This window comes from Lipotes vexillifer, unplaced genomic scaffold (assembly GCF_000442215.2).
Source record: "Lipotes vexillifer unplaced genomic scaffold, Lipotes_vexillifer_v1.1 scaffold314, whole genome shotgun sequence".
NCBI classification, from domain to species: Eukaryota; Metazoa; Chordata; class Mammalia; order Artiodactyla; family Lipotidae; genus Lipotes; species Lipotes vexillifer.
This window is the reverse complement of record NW_006777107.1, coordinates 1,390,812-1,405,112: the sequence shown is the minus strand read 5'-3', so window position 1 is coordinate 1,405,112 and position 14,301 is coordinate 1,390,812. Positions and strand designations below refer to the sequence as shown.

The 14,301-nt window shown below is 39.1% G+C and overlaps 1 protein-coding gene across 3 annotated transcripts in view; it reads left to right on the top strand.

Moving 5' to 3' along the window:
- CAV1 (caveolin 1) overlaps positions 1-12,817 on the top strand; it is a 33,902-nt gene extending 21,085 nt beyond the window's left edge. The window contains exon 3 of one of the 3 annotated variants that reach the window (XM_007450784.1): positions 10,596-12,817. In XM_007450784.1, the coding sequence (XP_007450846.1) occupies positions 10,596-10,937 (342 nt within the window). In that variant the 3' untranslated portion in view covers positions 10,938-12,817. The remainder of the gene's footprint in view (positions 1-10,595) is intronic. The other 2 variants (XM_007450783.1, XM_007450785.1) reach the window with 2 other exon arrangements.
- Positions 12,818-14,301: the final 1,484 nt, after the last annotated feature.

Below are 14,301 nucleotides of genomic sequence, written 5' to 3'. Positions count from 1 at the left end.
AGGAATGCCAAGAGGTTCTCCTGTTCCAAGATAGCTCCTCCATCCTCCCAACACTGCTACTGAAATCCCTGACACTTCCCCACTTCTGGTTTGGGTGCCTGGGCCAGAAGCTCCTGATGTAGTATTGACCATTGCCCCTGGCACTGTCCCAAATATTTTGCATAAGTTAAGTCATTTAATACAAAGAATAATCTTATGAAGTATGTACCATTATACCCACAATTTACAGATAAGAAACTAAGGCACAGGGAGATTTAGTAGCTTAGCAAAGCTGATATTCAAAGCAGCCCTCATGCTATCAAGCAGGGTACCATATTGCCTTTCAACAGTAGAAAGCAACACAGTAACTAACTTAATATCATGCCCACTCAGATCTGAGTGTTAGATTTTTCAGATCCTCTCACCTAGCAGAGAGCTAAGACAGCCTAAGACAGTTTGTTTTTTTCTAAAAGTGTCTTACTTATAACCACTTGCATCAAAATGAGGGAGGAGGTACAGACACCAGGACCCTACGCTCAGACACAACCGATTCAGAATCTCAGTGCCCAGAAATCTGCATTTTAAAAAAGAAATGTTTGAGAACCACTGGCCCTACAGGAATGGAATAGGGAAAGGTACAATGTTATGGTAAACCAGAAAAAGCCACAGGGAGGTGACAAGGCAATGGGGACCCTCGTAACCAATGGCCAATGACTCAGGGGTTCCTGACCAGAGAAGAGCTTGGTTGCTGGAGAGTGAGGGTAATGCTGAGCATGGAGGTTTGACAGCAGAAGGAGGCCAGCCACAACCTCTGGCTTGGATTCACATGCCCTGTCCTGGTAGAAATGGTTATGCTGAGTCAGGGCAGCATTTTCTGTTAGTTTGGATGGGAAGCACAGTTGCAGGCAAGGGAGAGCAACCAGAGCATGTGGATTCAGAAATTCCTACGTGATTCTGATTGAGCAGGGCTTCATAAGCAGAATAAGGACTGGTGTGGGGTTAAAGAGAGTTGTGTGATGGAGGATCCAAGAGACCTAAGTCCTGCATTTGGTTCAGTCACTGATTACAACCTCCCTGAGACTCAGGTTCCTGGTCTGTAAAAATGGGGGAAATAACACCTGCCTTGAAGGTCCTCACATACAGGATGTGATGAACCAATTGAGGCATATAGTACTCTATAATGTATGTCATTGCTTTTCCTAAACCTCTGTACAACTCTCCTGCCTCAGAATATATCTGCCACACTCATGCCCTAAGTCCATTAATGACACAATAAAGGACAGTTGGAGATAATGCTCTGCCTTGCTCTGTGCATCCCCCTATAACCCTGCCAGGAAAAAGAACACAGTCACCTAGATTCATTCTAAAGTACAAATTACAATGTAGGCCTCCTGCACTGGGGAAACACACACACAGGAAAACATGAGGAAAAGTGGAGACTAGAGACACCAAAGAACAAATTCACTCTCCTCACTCTATCTCTTCCCCACTGGTGTGCTCTACTGATCCCCCGAAGAGCTGGGCTGCTACTTCTGCTTCTACCCCTGCTTCCCCTCCTCAACATACTCCAGTGCATGCCCCCTGCTTTGGGGCCAGAACTACACAATTGTAGTTATTCAGATCATTGAGGCAAAACCCAACAAAGCAACAACATGCTTTAATCAATATTTTCTAAATCATTCTTCCTTAAAGCTGAAGACTTCTGAATTTGAATTGCCCCTTCCTCTGTAGGCTTTCCATGCCGTTCAAGTAACTTAAATTATAACCAACCCTACACTTCATTTTGATCAGATCGTGGTATTATACAGCTATGGTGGAAAGAACATCTCTTTTAATAAAATGGGATACCAAAAATATCAATAAATAAAAGTGCACTTGTGAAATCGGAAAAGAATTTATAGTAGATAATATGATAGTTAATGTATGCCTACATTCTTTCAATGGACATTTATAGCTCCTTTAAAATATTATACATATTGAAGGAATATTTGCTAATTAATGTGTGCATAGTACTACTAGGAATTGTGGAGGATACCAAGATGGGTACAACAGACACAGACGTACCCTCGGTTTTGGTTTGGTCCATCCATTTATTAGTTAAGTGACCTTTCCTTATTGGGGAAATAAAATACTATTTTCCATTCTTGTTATGAAGATAACCTAGAACTTCACAAGTTTGTGAAGAGAAGCAGATGAGTGAAATAGGACACTATATGTATAAAATATCATTATTCTGAGGTCTCTGTAATGTCTGAGAAGCAACAACAGAGAGGTCAATCCAAAGAGAGACACTCAAGGGTCCCAGCTAGAGGCCCAGGCCAGGGACTGCAGGTCCCCTCTGCACCCCTCTTTCTACACCCAGCCCTCTTCTCTCACTCAGAGGTAGTTATATATCCACCTTTCTGTCCTCTTCCAGCTTGAAACCCTGGTTAGTAATGCAGCCCTCTCCCTTCAGGCAATCCTGTGCTCTCCCACAAGGTGAAGTTGCCTAGCACCTGCCACCCCAAAGCAGCCCAAGAACACTTCAATGTTCCCACCCCAGGTTTACATTTTTCCTAGGACTGTGTGTGGATCCTCTGGAAGTCCAAGCAATCACAAGCATTAAGGGTACAGTCCAGGCCTCCTCTTTTCAGTCGGGGCTGCAAGAACACTGCAGCTTTTTTCCTGCAGTGGAGCTAGTTCAGCCCAGTAAACAAATGGGTATTTTGCCCTTGCCCCTGAGAAAACACACAGGCATTAGAGCAAAGTTCCTGTGTTCTGGTAACATTTAATTGTGCTGGTTCTCAGCCCTCTCTACACCCACACACTCATGGACAACATTTATTCCACTGACTTCAAAGGCTGTTCAACATGTTGGAAATATGTGAGAGAACACTGAGGGGAGTTTGAAATTAGTCTCAACTCTCCTTCTGTATGTGTGGGTTTGGTTCATGTGTTAGGATTTTAGAAGTACGTATTTGATTTTTAAAACATGCATTTGTTTATACTGGGTTTAGAGTCATGAAAAATAAATCAGGATTTCTATTGCCGGTTTTTGTGTTTTTCATAATAAATAGTAGTCATTCATCCTTGTCCAATAATAAATATTTATAGGTTTAAATTAGGAATAGCTTTTCAAGAGAATTTCCATTCATTCATTATCCATCAACTTCCAGATGCCAGCCAGCACATGAGGAGTTTCCAGAAAGAAGCAGGAAGCAGACTAGGGCTTCCAGGCAGGGGGTAAAGAGTATCGGCAACAAAAAGAAGTTGTCACTAAATCCAAATGGATGTGTCATTCGCTAGTTCAGTCTTTTGCATAAGATTCCCCAGGCCCCAACCCAGAGAGTGTGATCTGAGTCTGAAATGGTCCTGAGCATCTGCATTTTAACAAGCATCCTCCCTCCAGTTGATTCTTTTGCAACACTACCCCTGTGCTGGTGCATTCAAGACATTATATTCAGAAGTCAAGATTCAGTGATGCGTCTTCTAGGTGGAGCTGGCTCTTAGTCTTTGGTGCATATCTGAGTAGAAAGCCAAGCACTTTATGGATATGCACTGATAGCACTATCAATTGCCTGAAACTTTTCTAATATTCAGTTTGATATGAATTGTAGAAAGTTGAAAATGCTGCATTTCCTTCTCATATGTTTCTAGACTTTGCTCTGGGACCAAATTCCAGGATATTTATGTACATTCATTATATACATTTTTCTATAAGCTTAAAAATTAAATTATCTAACAGAAAAAAGAGCAATGTAATAGAAAATAAAACATGATCATCAAAATAAAGATGGTTTGTTTTAGTTATCTCTAGCTGCATAACCAATGACCCCCAAATTTAGTAGCTTAGAACAACAAATATTTACCATCTAACAGTGTGTCAGAAATCCAAGTGTGACTTAGCTGAGTAGTTCTGGTTCAGGGCCTCTCAAAGGCTGCAGTCCAGGTGTCAGGGCTGGAGTCATCTCAAAGCCCGACTAGGAGAAGACCCATTTCTAAGCTCACTCACATGGCCAATGGTAGGATTCAGTTCCTCCCAGGCTGCTGGATTGAGGACTCAGTTTTTCAGTGGCTGTTGGCTAGAGCTCTCCCTCAGTTAACTTCCACACAGACCTCTCCATAGGGCCGCTCACAACATGGCAGCTGGCTTCCAGCAGAGCAAGCAAGCAAGAGAGCAAGAAAGGAAGCAAGATGATGCCATGGTCTTTTGTAACCTAATCTTAGAAGTGACCACCCCATCACTTTTGCCACATTTTACTATTTAGAAGCAAATCAATAAATCCAGCCCACACTAAAGGGGAGGGTGTTACACAAAGCATGAATACCAAGAAGTGGGGGAGGGGGGATCACTGGGAGTCATCGTAGATGCTATTACAGAATACATGAATTTGCTTTTTCATAGTCAATTTATCATCCTACTTACACTTTGCTAAAACTAAATGTTAACGTAAAACAAACTCTTCTGATACAGGTTAAGGAGTACATTCTGGGGGTAGAGTCTAGTAGTGTTGAAAAGATATTTTGAGGTTATTAATTGAATTCAGGTTTCTAGATGAGGAGCTGTACACCTACTATGCCAACCAATAGGAAAGAGTGTTAGTTACTATACCACTTAAGAATGCTCTCTGCTATAGGTAATAGAAAATCTGAAGAGCTGTGGCTTAAAAATAAGAGCATAAGAAGTCTAGAGGCAGACAGCTACTGGCATTGTTTCAGTAGTTTGGTAACAGCAAAAGCAGCATCTTCTATTCTCTTGGTCTTTTAATTATACATGTCACCTCATGGTCACAAGATGACTTCTCTACACTAAGGCAATACATCATTTTCTAAGTAGGATGAAAGGGGCAAAGGGCCACACCATATACCTCTGTTTCTTTTCATAAGGAAGATAAAGCTTTCCTGGAAGTCTTGCCCAGCAGACTTCTACTTAGATCTCATTGGCCAGAATTGGATCACATGTCTACTCTAAACTGACCACTCACCAAGGAGACTAAGATTACCCTGGCAAGTCTATAACCAACTATAACTTAACTCTGAGATAAAAGAATTATTTCCAAGACCTGAATAAACGAAGATTCACTTGGCAGAGAAGTGGGACTGTGGATTTAGAGCAGGCAACACACATCTTCTGTAAACATCTTGTTTGTTATTATTTATGTGCTCCATATATCCAATACGATCACAATTTTGTGATTTTTTCACAATTTTGACAAAAGTCTAAAAAGATACTTTCCCACAGAAACAGACAAGGCAAGCATCATTGCTTGTTAAATCTCAAATATACTTAAAGTTTCCTCCTTGAAAATTCCTTATTCATAAATAAAATGTCCAAATTTTGAGACAAAAAATGACCCCATGGTTTTTTAATCCTGTGTACATATAACATATTTCCATTGCATACATTTAACAAGATGAAATCTTCTGAGACTTACTGTATTAGCCAGCTATTATTAAAACACAATGAGACAGATTGCTTTTCTTGAACATCTGCTGATAGATTTTTGTTAACTTATGTTTCCAAAAGTATAGCATCATAAGTCAATGTTGCACAAAAGTATTTAATGTCATTTATAAAAATCTAGTTATATAAACTGTTGACTCCTTATAAAGCATCTATTAAGACACAGAAATATCACTGAAGCATATTTATGCCTTTGATCTTGCAGTCTGCATAATGATTCGGGCCAGAGGCGCAACTTGTTCCATAGATTACAGAACAGAAAATCAGTTCTTGGAGAAGCTGCTCAACCTCATCTGAGGCATCCCATTCTAAGAAACTAAATGGCACCTGCATGTCTTGGTTTCTGTGTTTGTTTAAAAGCAAATCTCTAACTGCTGCTCTGCTCCAAATCTAGGTGAGCAGATAAAGTTCTGCTCTGAGCAAGACTTGCCCTCCTATAGAGGGATAAGAGGAGCATGTCCCTGAGGGAACGGGACTCCCGAGTGACAGCTTTGATAAGGGATAAATCAAACCGATGATGCATGTGAACGATGAGCACACTGGGGATTGTCAGAAACAGGCATCATCATTCATTCAATGATGTTCAAATTCACATACAAGCCTAGCTGCCTTTTACATTGACTACAGAATGTAGCATCCAGATGACTGAGGATGTATGGTGACAGCAGACAGCTGTGGAAGAGCCTAGGAAAGTTTCTAAGTCTGAATTCCAATCCTGTGCCTGCCATTATGTGGGAAAGTATTCTTGATCCAGTCATCTGACAGCTTTGCACATCGATTTCTCTATCTCAAATGGGACTCCTTTTCTTTAAGGATCCCTTCAGCTTTAAATACCTATGAATCTGCTAAAGCCACTATGCTTTGACTGATGGAATTGTGAACTACCTTTAGATGGAATGACTGATTACTAACAGAACTTTGGTTCAGTGCATTATGAATACATATCAAAATGTACAATGAGGATATTTTTCAAAATATTCCCTCCAGTTTTCTTCACCCTAGATAAATGTACAGAAATGTCTGTATTAGTGTTGAGAAAAGGACACTTCTCCTAACCTCACACAGAGATACATTTCAAGTCTATGTCTTAGAAGACAGTGAGAGACTTACAGGAGACCTACAGATATGAATGGGGTAGGCAGAGAAGGGACCTGGGGAGAGAGATGTAAGTTCCTAGGGAAATTGTGTGGAGGGCAGGGCTGGACCTAGGCCTGGGAATCAGGAAGTTACAGTTCTAATTTCAGCCTTTCCACTGATTCACTTGGGACCTTGAGAATGTCTGGCCCATTTAAATCGTGCCTCAGTTTCCTTATCTGCCAATTAGAGAGAGTCCTTGGCTAAGTGCCCAGGATTGTGAGAACATAATGTTCAGGGCTACGGAAATTCAATTAGTACCAAAAATGAAAAACATCCTAATTACGAGATGTCCTAACTTAAAATGGAAACATTAACAAGAGTAATTCCTTTAATAATCAAAATGTGAATGATTTAGAAAGCATATCTATATGGGTGAAAATTAAGCAAATAAGGCTACTGGAAGAGCTTATAATCCTAGGGATACATAAGCAAAAAAAGGTCAAACTTGGGGTAGGACAAGTTCCAGTTTTGCCACTTATCATCCTTGTGTCCTTGGGTAATTTCTTAACCTCCCACAGTAGCCTCATATGTAAAATGAGAATAAGAGCACGCATCTCAGAGGGTTGTGGTAAAGATGATTACAGATGGAAGTTAGTTCTTTTGAAGCATTGATGAGGTCTGAATTCACAGCCACCATATACTTTGCAGCTGATAGTTTATCTTATTGCAATTAAAAGGCTTAGTCACCCAGAGCAAGTACTTTTTTAATGCCGTTTATTAAGCATTTACTGTACTGCAACGCTCTATCCCCATGCTAAGCACTTTGCATAAATTTTCTCATATTCTCCTCAAAAAAACCTATTACTATTACTGCTGCAGAAATGGAGGTGGAGAGAAACTAGACATTATTTCTGGCTTCATTGTGTTTCCTTAACCTGCCTTATTTTTTTTCTCAGCTGCATCTAATTGGTTCTACTTTTAATATTATTTTAAGCCACTTAAAGTTTTTAAGACTAAAGCAAGCAACTAACTGAATATATTTATATAACATGTTAGTTTTGTCATGTTGCTGTCCATCCCTGGAGACCTGCTCCAAATTTACTTGGATATTTGAGGATAAATAAATCATGCTCAGTGCAGTTTCTGGAAAGCATTAAAAAAGCACTAAACTTGCTTTGAAATAATCAAAGCAAGTTAAAATAAAGCTTAAGAATTTCCAAAATATTCATTGAAAAAAGCATTTATATTTATGTTTAGAAAAATTAACTTATCGTTGAGAAATCTTACACACATGCATATGTTCATAGATCTTCACTAAGGACCAATTGTGTATATATGTGTATGACCTCATCGTAACACGGTCCTCAGAGACCACACTGTGGGAATTCTTACAGTTACCAGAGGGTTAAATTCAGTAAACTCTTTTTTGTTAATGTACCATTTAATTATGAAATACTATAATCATCTTAGAGAAAATTTGAAAAATATTTTTTTAAGCAATGTGGTATTGAAGAAAGAGTCGGTATCTTTCAAACCAGATTAGAAATTCAAATCCACCTCTTATTTACCTGGACAATTTATTAAACCTTACATTTTTCTATGAAATGGGAATAATAAATTACAGAGTTGCTGTAAGTTAAATGAGAACAGTGTTTGATCATGATAGCCAATCAACAAGTGTTAGTAACTATCCATTCCCTTGGAAAAGAATCTCTAGGCAGACGTGCTTAAATTCTGTTCTGTAAAGAGATAGGAATCCTCTGTTCCCATAAAGTGCTTACCAGCCTTCTTTGGTAATAGATATTTTCTAATAAAAAGCAATGGACCCTTTTCTATTGTACACTCAAAATGTATGCACCCACTTCAGGGCATTCATGGACCAACACTGCCCATCCTTTGACTCAGATTAAGAACACTTGCTCTAGCGCATTCATTCTGACCTCACCAAATCCTCTTACAAAATAAGGTCATCTTTAAAAAATAAAATTCTTTGGGTACCTTTCAGTTGAATGAAGGAAAACAGCAGGGCTTTATTTTTAATAGCTCTAGGAAAATGCATTATCCGAGCAAAACCCCACAGTAGACAAGTAAACTGCACAGAAACTTCATTAAAGGACTGATCTGACTTGCCGCACATTTAGAACAGCCTTTGAAAACACACAAGTAAATGTTTACTTCTGAGTCTAGATCTAAATGAAGAAAGAAAACATTAGAACAACAATAAATTTACTTAGCTTCATTTAGATAATTGTGGACATACCATTTTTATATATTACATATTCTTAGGACATTGGACAACAGATCAAGAAACAGAATGCTCTAGAAAATAAACCTTAACTATTGGTAAGTATTATGTACTTTTTATGAAAGAGGTTTTATTTGTGTTGAATCAAAAGTGGCTCCTTGGCACTGAGAGACTCCATGGAGTCACCCAAGTCCTAATTCCCTAATCCTGAGATTAGCTGGATTGCTGCTAGCAGTCATCAACTTGTTTGGATTTCAAACTACATTAGATCCCTTCATATTGCTGCCACCACCAAGCAGTTAAGCTGGCTCTGTCCTATTCTTTTGGTGGTAATTTTTTTACCCTATGCTTCAGTTTAGTCTATATAATCCTTCCAGAGGGATAAAAGCTCCTGGGAATTAATTGCTTAAGTGAACACGTACTGTGGGAGAGAACGCTATTTGGGAAAGAGGCCAAGTTTGCATTCTGTCCCCACCATTGCTTTGTGTTTGACTTCAGCAAGTCACCTTCACCTCTCTAAACCTAAGTATCTTCTTTTGTAAAATGACAACCTACCTTCCCAGATTGGTTTGAAATCCCAGATCACATGGAGACTATGCATGTAGAAGCACTTGGTAACTGTTAAGTGCTATGTGACTGCAAACTCATTTGATTACTTCCTAGTGGCCACCAAAAGGGACTAGTACAGGTGTGGACCACTGATGTTTGCATCTGTCCTTATTCAAAACCTTACTGTTTGCTCAATTCAAAAATTAAGTTCTCTCTTAACATTTTCTTAACTGCCTTCCTAATTTTCTTCTTGCTTTTAATGTCACCTCTGCTCTCTCTAGCAGGAAAACCTGAAGCTCAAAGCTCACCTTAGGCTTTTCTCTCTCCCTATCCTTGAAGTAATTAAGTCCTGTGGATTCTTCCTTTAACATCCTGAAATTCATTATTTATTCTTTTCTTTTTTCTTTTTCATGGCCTATTCCAGTTTTGGCCCTACCACCTCAAACTTGGGATACAGCAAGAATCTCTCTGCCTTGAGTCTCTTCCTTTTTTCTCAGCTGGACACTGATATCAAATTCATGTTGATAAATGACTGCATTGATTGTGGCTGTATTCCTCTGCTCCAGCATCTTCAATAGACCCCCACTGTATATAAAATAAAATTGAATCTGGCCTCCCATCTTTCCAGCCGTGGCCACACAGGTCTATCTGCCTGTGACACTCACTGTATCATCCTTCCTTGTTCCTGGGGCCTTGCTCACTGCATTTTCAAGATCCCTTCTTCCTTCCTTTCCAAATCATACCCCATTTTCCAATCCCTGCTCAGGTCCCACCACCCCATGAAGACTTCTTGAATCCTCAGAGCTCACAATGATCTAATTTCCTGAAGATATTCTAGCAGTTGAATGTTTGAAGAGTTGATAATCAGTTATGAACTAACTACCCCTTAACATTGTGTGTGTAGTTGTCTTGGAGTCAATTAACTTAGGTCATGTCATTTACATTTTATTGAGTGCCATGTATACTTATCCATGTTGCTGGGTTTTACTTGAAGGCAGGAATTTTATTATATCCATTTAGTTTCCCTCAGAGCAGCAGTTTTCAACCTTTCACACAGCAAAGAAGCACCTGGGGGACATGTTAGAAAATCTCCTTGATGCCACTCCTAGGGATTTTTGTGGGGCCCAAATCTCTGAATTTCCTATAAATTCCAAGCGAGGCTTATGCTGCTGGGTGCCTTTTAGCATCTTACACAGAACCTGTACATAAAAGCTAATATATATTTATGCATACTTAGAAATGGGTTTTTTTTTTTTCTTTTCTTCTATTTCATGCTCATGTTCTGTCACTTCTTCCTTTTAGATTGATTTTGAAGATGTGATTGCAGAACCAGAAGGGACACACAGTTTCGATGGCATCTGGAAGGCCAGCTTCACCACCTTCACTGTGACGAAGTACTGGTTTTACCGTTTGCTGTCTGCCCTCTTTGGCATCCCAGTGGCACTCATCTGGGGCATTTACTTTGCCATTCTCTCTTTTCTGCACATCTGGGCAGTTGTACCGTGCATTAAGAGTTTCTTGATTGAGATTCAGTGCATCAGCCGTGTCTATTCCATCTACGTCCATGCCTTCTGTGACCCGCTATTTGAGTCTATTGGCAAAATATTCAGCAATATCCACATCAACACGCAGAAAGAAATATAAATGACATTTCAAGGATAGAAGTATATCCGGTTCTTTTTTTCCCTTTGAATTTCCTTGGTGCCAATTTCAAGTTTCAAGTTGTTAGCAACAATATATGAATGAATTTTCTTGGTTCAGAGCAAAGAAATCACTCAGTTTTCATAACTATTATTTGTCTCTTCTGAGCTATGTCTTCTATTTTTGGGGTGGTATGAATTTTTTAAACCCATTTAAAATATTTTCCTTACATTTGGATCATTGTTTTATTGGCTGAGATATGAGCCTATCATTGAAAGATAATTTGAGAGAAATATGAAGAACTGAGGAGGAAAAAAAAAAAGAACTAACAACCTCAACTGCCTATTCTAAAATGTTGATCCTTTTATGGTAAGGGAAGAATTCCAGGCTATTGCCATTGAGTGTACAGGTATGTGGGCAGTTTTCAACCAACTCTTCCCTCTGAACTGTTAGTGGATTGCTGCCATCACTTTAATGATCCAGTGGAATCTAGTGATCTTTATCAAGTTAGAAAATATAATCTGCACATGATCTGACTAATGCGTTACTCTCCTGAAATTTTAACCTGTGATACTTTCTGTGCCTGACTATTTGTTATATAGATGGTGACACCTAAGTGCCTTCCTGTTCTCCAGGTTTTCCTTTTCAAATAGGGTCCACCTCATCAACTTTCATTAGGTCAGCAGCCTCCCTGAAGACCAAAATTAGAAAAATCCATTACCTAGTTCTTCACACTTGTTTCTGACTCTGAGATACAGAATCAGATGAAGTTCATGTCTGCACTTGATGACACAACATCTTTACCCATATCGAGTATGGTCCACATCAGCCCCATTTAACGAATTAAGGTGGATAAATGGGGCCAAGCCCTCTCTGGGTTGGCAGGAGTAGAAGCCAACTTTCCCTGTCTCTCACCAGCTGAATGAGGTCAGCATGTCTATTCAGCTTCGTTTATTTTCAAGAATAATCACGCTTTCCTGACTCCAAACTAATCCATCACTGGGGTGGTTTAGTGGCTGAACATTGTGTTCTCTTTTCAGCTGATCGGTGGGCCTCTGGGGAAGGGCTCATAAAATGGAGGCCATTGTGTGAGACTGTCAGAGTTGTTGCAAATGTGACCTCTTCAAAGTAAAGCACTTGCAACTGTCAGTAATGCTGTGACACATGGCCCCTCCCCCTGCCAGGAGCTTTGGACCTAATCCAAGCATCACTTTGCTCAGAGAGAAGATGGGGGAGGACGCAGTAATAAAAGATTGAGGTAATTTTGCTGGAATAAATTCAAATTCTTCTGAACTCAAACTGAGGAATTTTACCTGTAAACCTGAGTCACATACAGAAAGCTGCCTGGTACATCGGAAAGCTTTTTATTCCTCCTGCTCATATTAAGATTCTTCCCAGGGGGACTTTATTTTTAACCTTCAGTTATGCTTTTATTTTTATTTCCATACACCTGTTGGAATTCTGCTTTTTTGTTTGTTTGTTTGTTTGTTGGCCTCTTCCAGTTTTCCTGACACTTTAATTGCCAACCTGTTACCTACTTAGGTTTTTTGCATTTAAAACAGACACTGGCATGGACATAGTTTTACTTTTAAACTGTGTACATAACTGAAAATGTACTATACTGAAATATTTTTAAGTGCAAAGATATTTTTATCTTTATATGAGGAAAATCACTTGGGAAATTGCTTTGTGATTCAATCTGTAAACTGTGTATCCCAAGACATGTCTGTTCTATATAGATGCTTAGTCCCTTGTACAAATCAAGTGCTGGTCCAAAAGATAGCTGAAATTTTATATGCTTACTGATATTTTGCACTTTTTTATCCTGCATATCCTGTAAAGTTATAAGTCTGCACAATAAAAATGTTTAACAGTTTGTCAGTTTTATTATTTTTCCTCAAAACAGGTCTGTATGTGTTGATTTCTGTGGTGTGTGTGTGTGTGTGTGTGTGTGTGTGTGTGTGTAATGAGCATATTCATGGTGTGTGTACATATTTGTAGTATGTTTTTGGGGGTGGTGGTCTTCCACTTTTCAAGACCACATTTTCCACATTTAGTTGGGCTCTTTCTTCTAAGGCCATCAACATTCATGAGTTACTTCAGGTGAAAGTTATAATTAATAAGAAATATTTGTTTAGCAGTTTACTCAATGTTTTGTTTTATGTCATCTAATTTGCACTCCCAACAACTTTATGTGATAGATATTAACTTTCTCCATTGATAAATGATACATTCAGGGAGGGGGCTTTGCTTTGAATTTTTGCCATTTCTTAACTGGAATTTTTTAAGATGCACATTTCAGAAATAATTTATTTTGGCCTTAGCTAAGTTTACATTAAGAGCTTCTGTATTAGTCAGGGTGCTCCACAGAAACAGAACCAATAGGAAATACATATATGAAATATACATATATGAATATATTAGGAAACTACATATAGAGAAAGAAAGAGAGAGATTAAGGAGTAAGAAACTGGTCCACACAAGTTAAGGAAGCTAAAAAGTCTCAAGGTCTTCAGGGTAAGTCAACAAGCTGGAGACCCAGGAGAACTGATGGTGTAGTTCTAGTCCAAAAGCTGGCAGGCTGAGACCCAGGAAAAGCTGATGTTTCACTTTGAGTTCAAAGGCAGGACAAAACCAATGTTCCAGTACAAAAGAATTCAAGCAGTAGGAATTCTCTCTTACTCAGGAAAGGATCAGTCTTTTTGTTCTATTCAGTCCTTCAACTGATTGGATGAGGCCCACCCACATTAGAGAGGGCAATCTGCTTTACTCAGTCTACCAATTTATTTTTTTATGTTTTTTTTTCTTATTAGTCATCCATTTTATACACATCAGTGTATACATGTCAATCCCAATCTCCCAATTCATCACACCATAACCCCCACCTCCTGCCACTTTCCCCTCTTGGTGTCCATATGTTTTTTTCTCTACTTCTGTGTCTCAATTTCTGCTCGGCAAACCAGTTCATCTGTACCATTTTCTAGGTTCCACATATATGCGTTAATATACGATATTTGTTTTTCTCTTTCTGACTTACTTCACTCTGTATGACAGTCTCTAGATCCATCCACATATCTACAAATGACCCAATTTCGTTCCTTTTTATGGTTGAGTAATATTCCATTGTATATATGTACCAATCTTCTTTATCCATTCATCTGTCGATGGGCATTTAGGTTGCTTCCATGACCTGGCTATTGTAAATACTGCTGCAATGAACGTTGGGGTGAACGTTGGGGTGCGTGTGTCTTTTGGAATTATGGCTTTCTCTGGGTATATGCCCAGTAGTGGGATTGCTGGGTCATACAGTAATTCTAATTTTAGTTCTTTAAGGAACCTCCATACTGTTCTCCATAATGGCTGTATC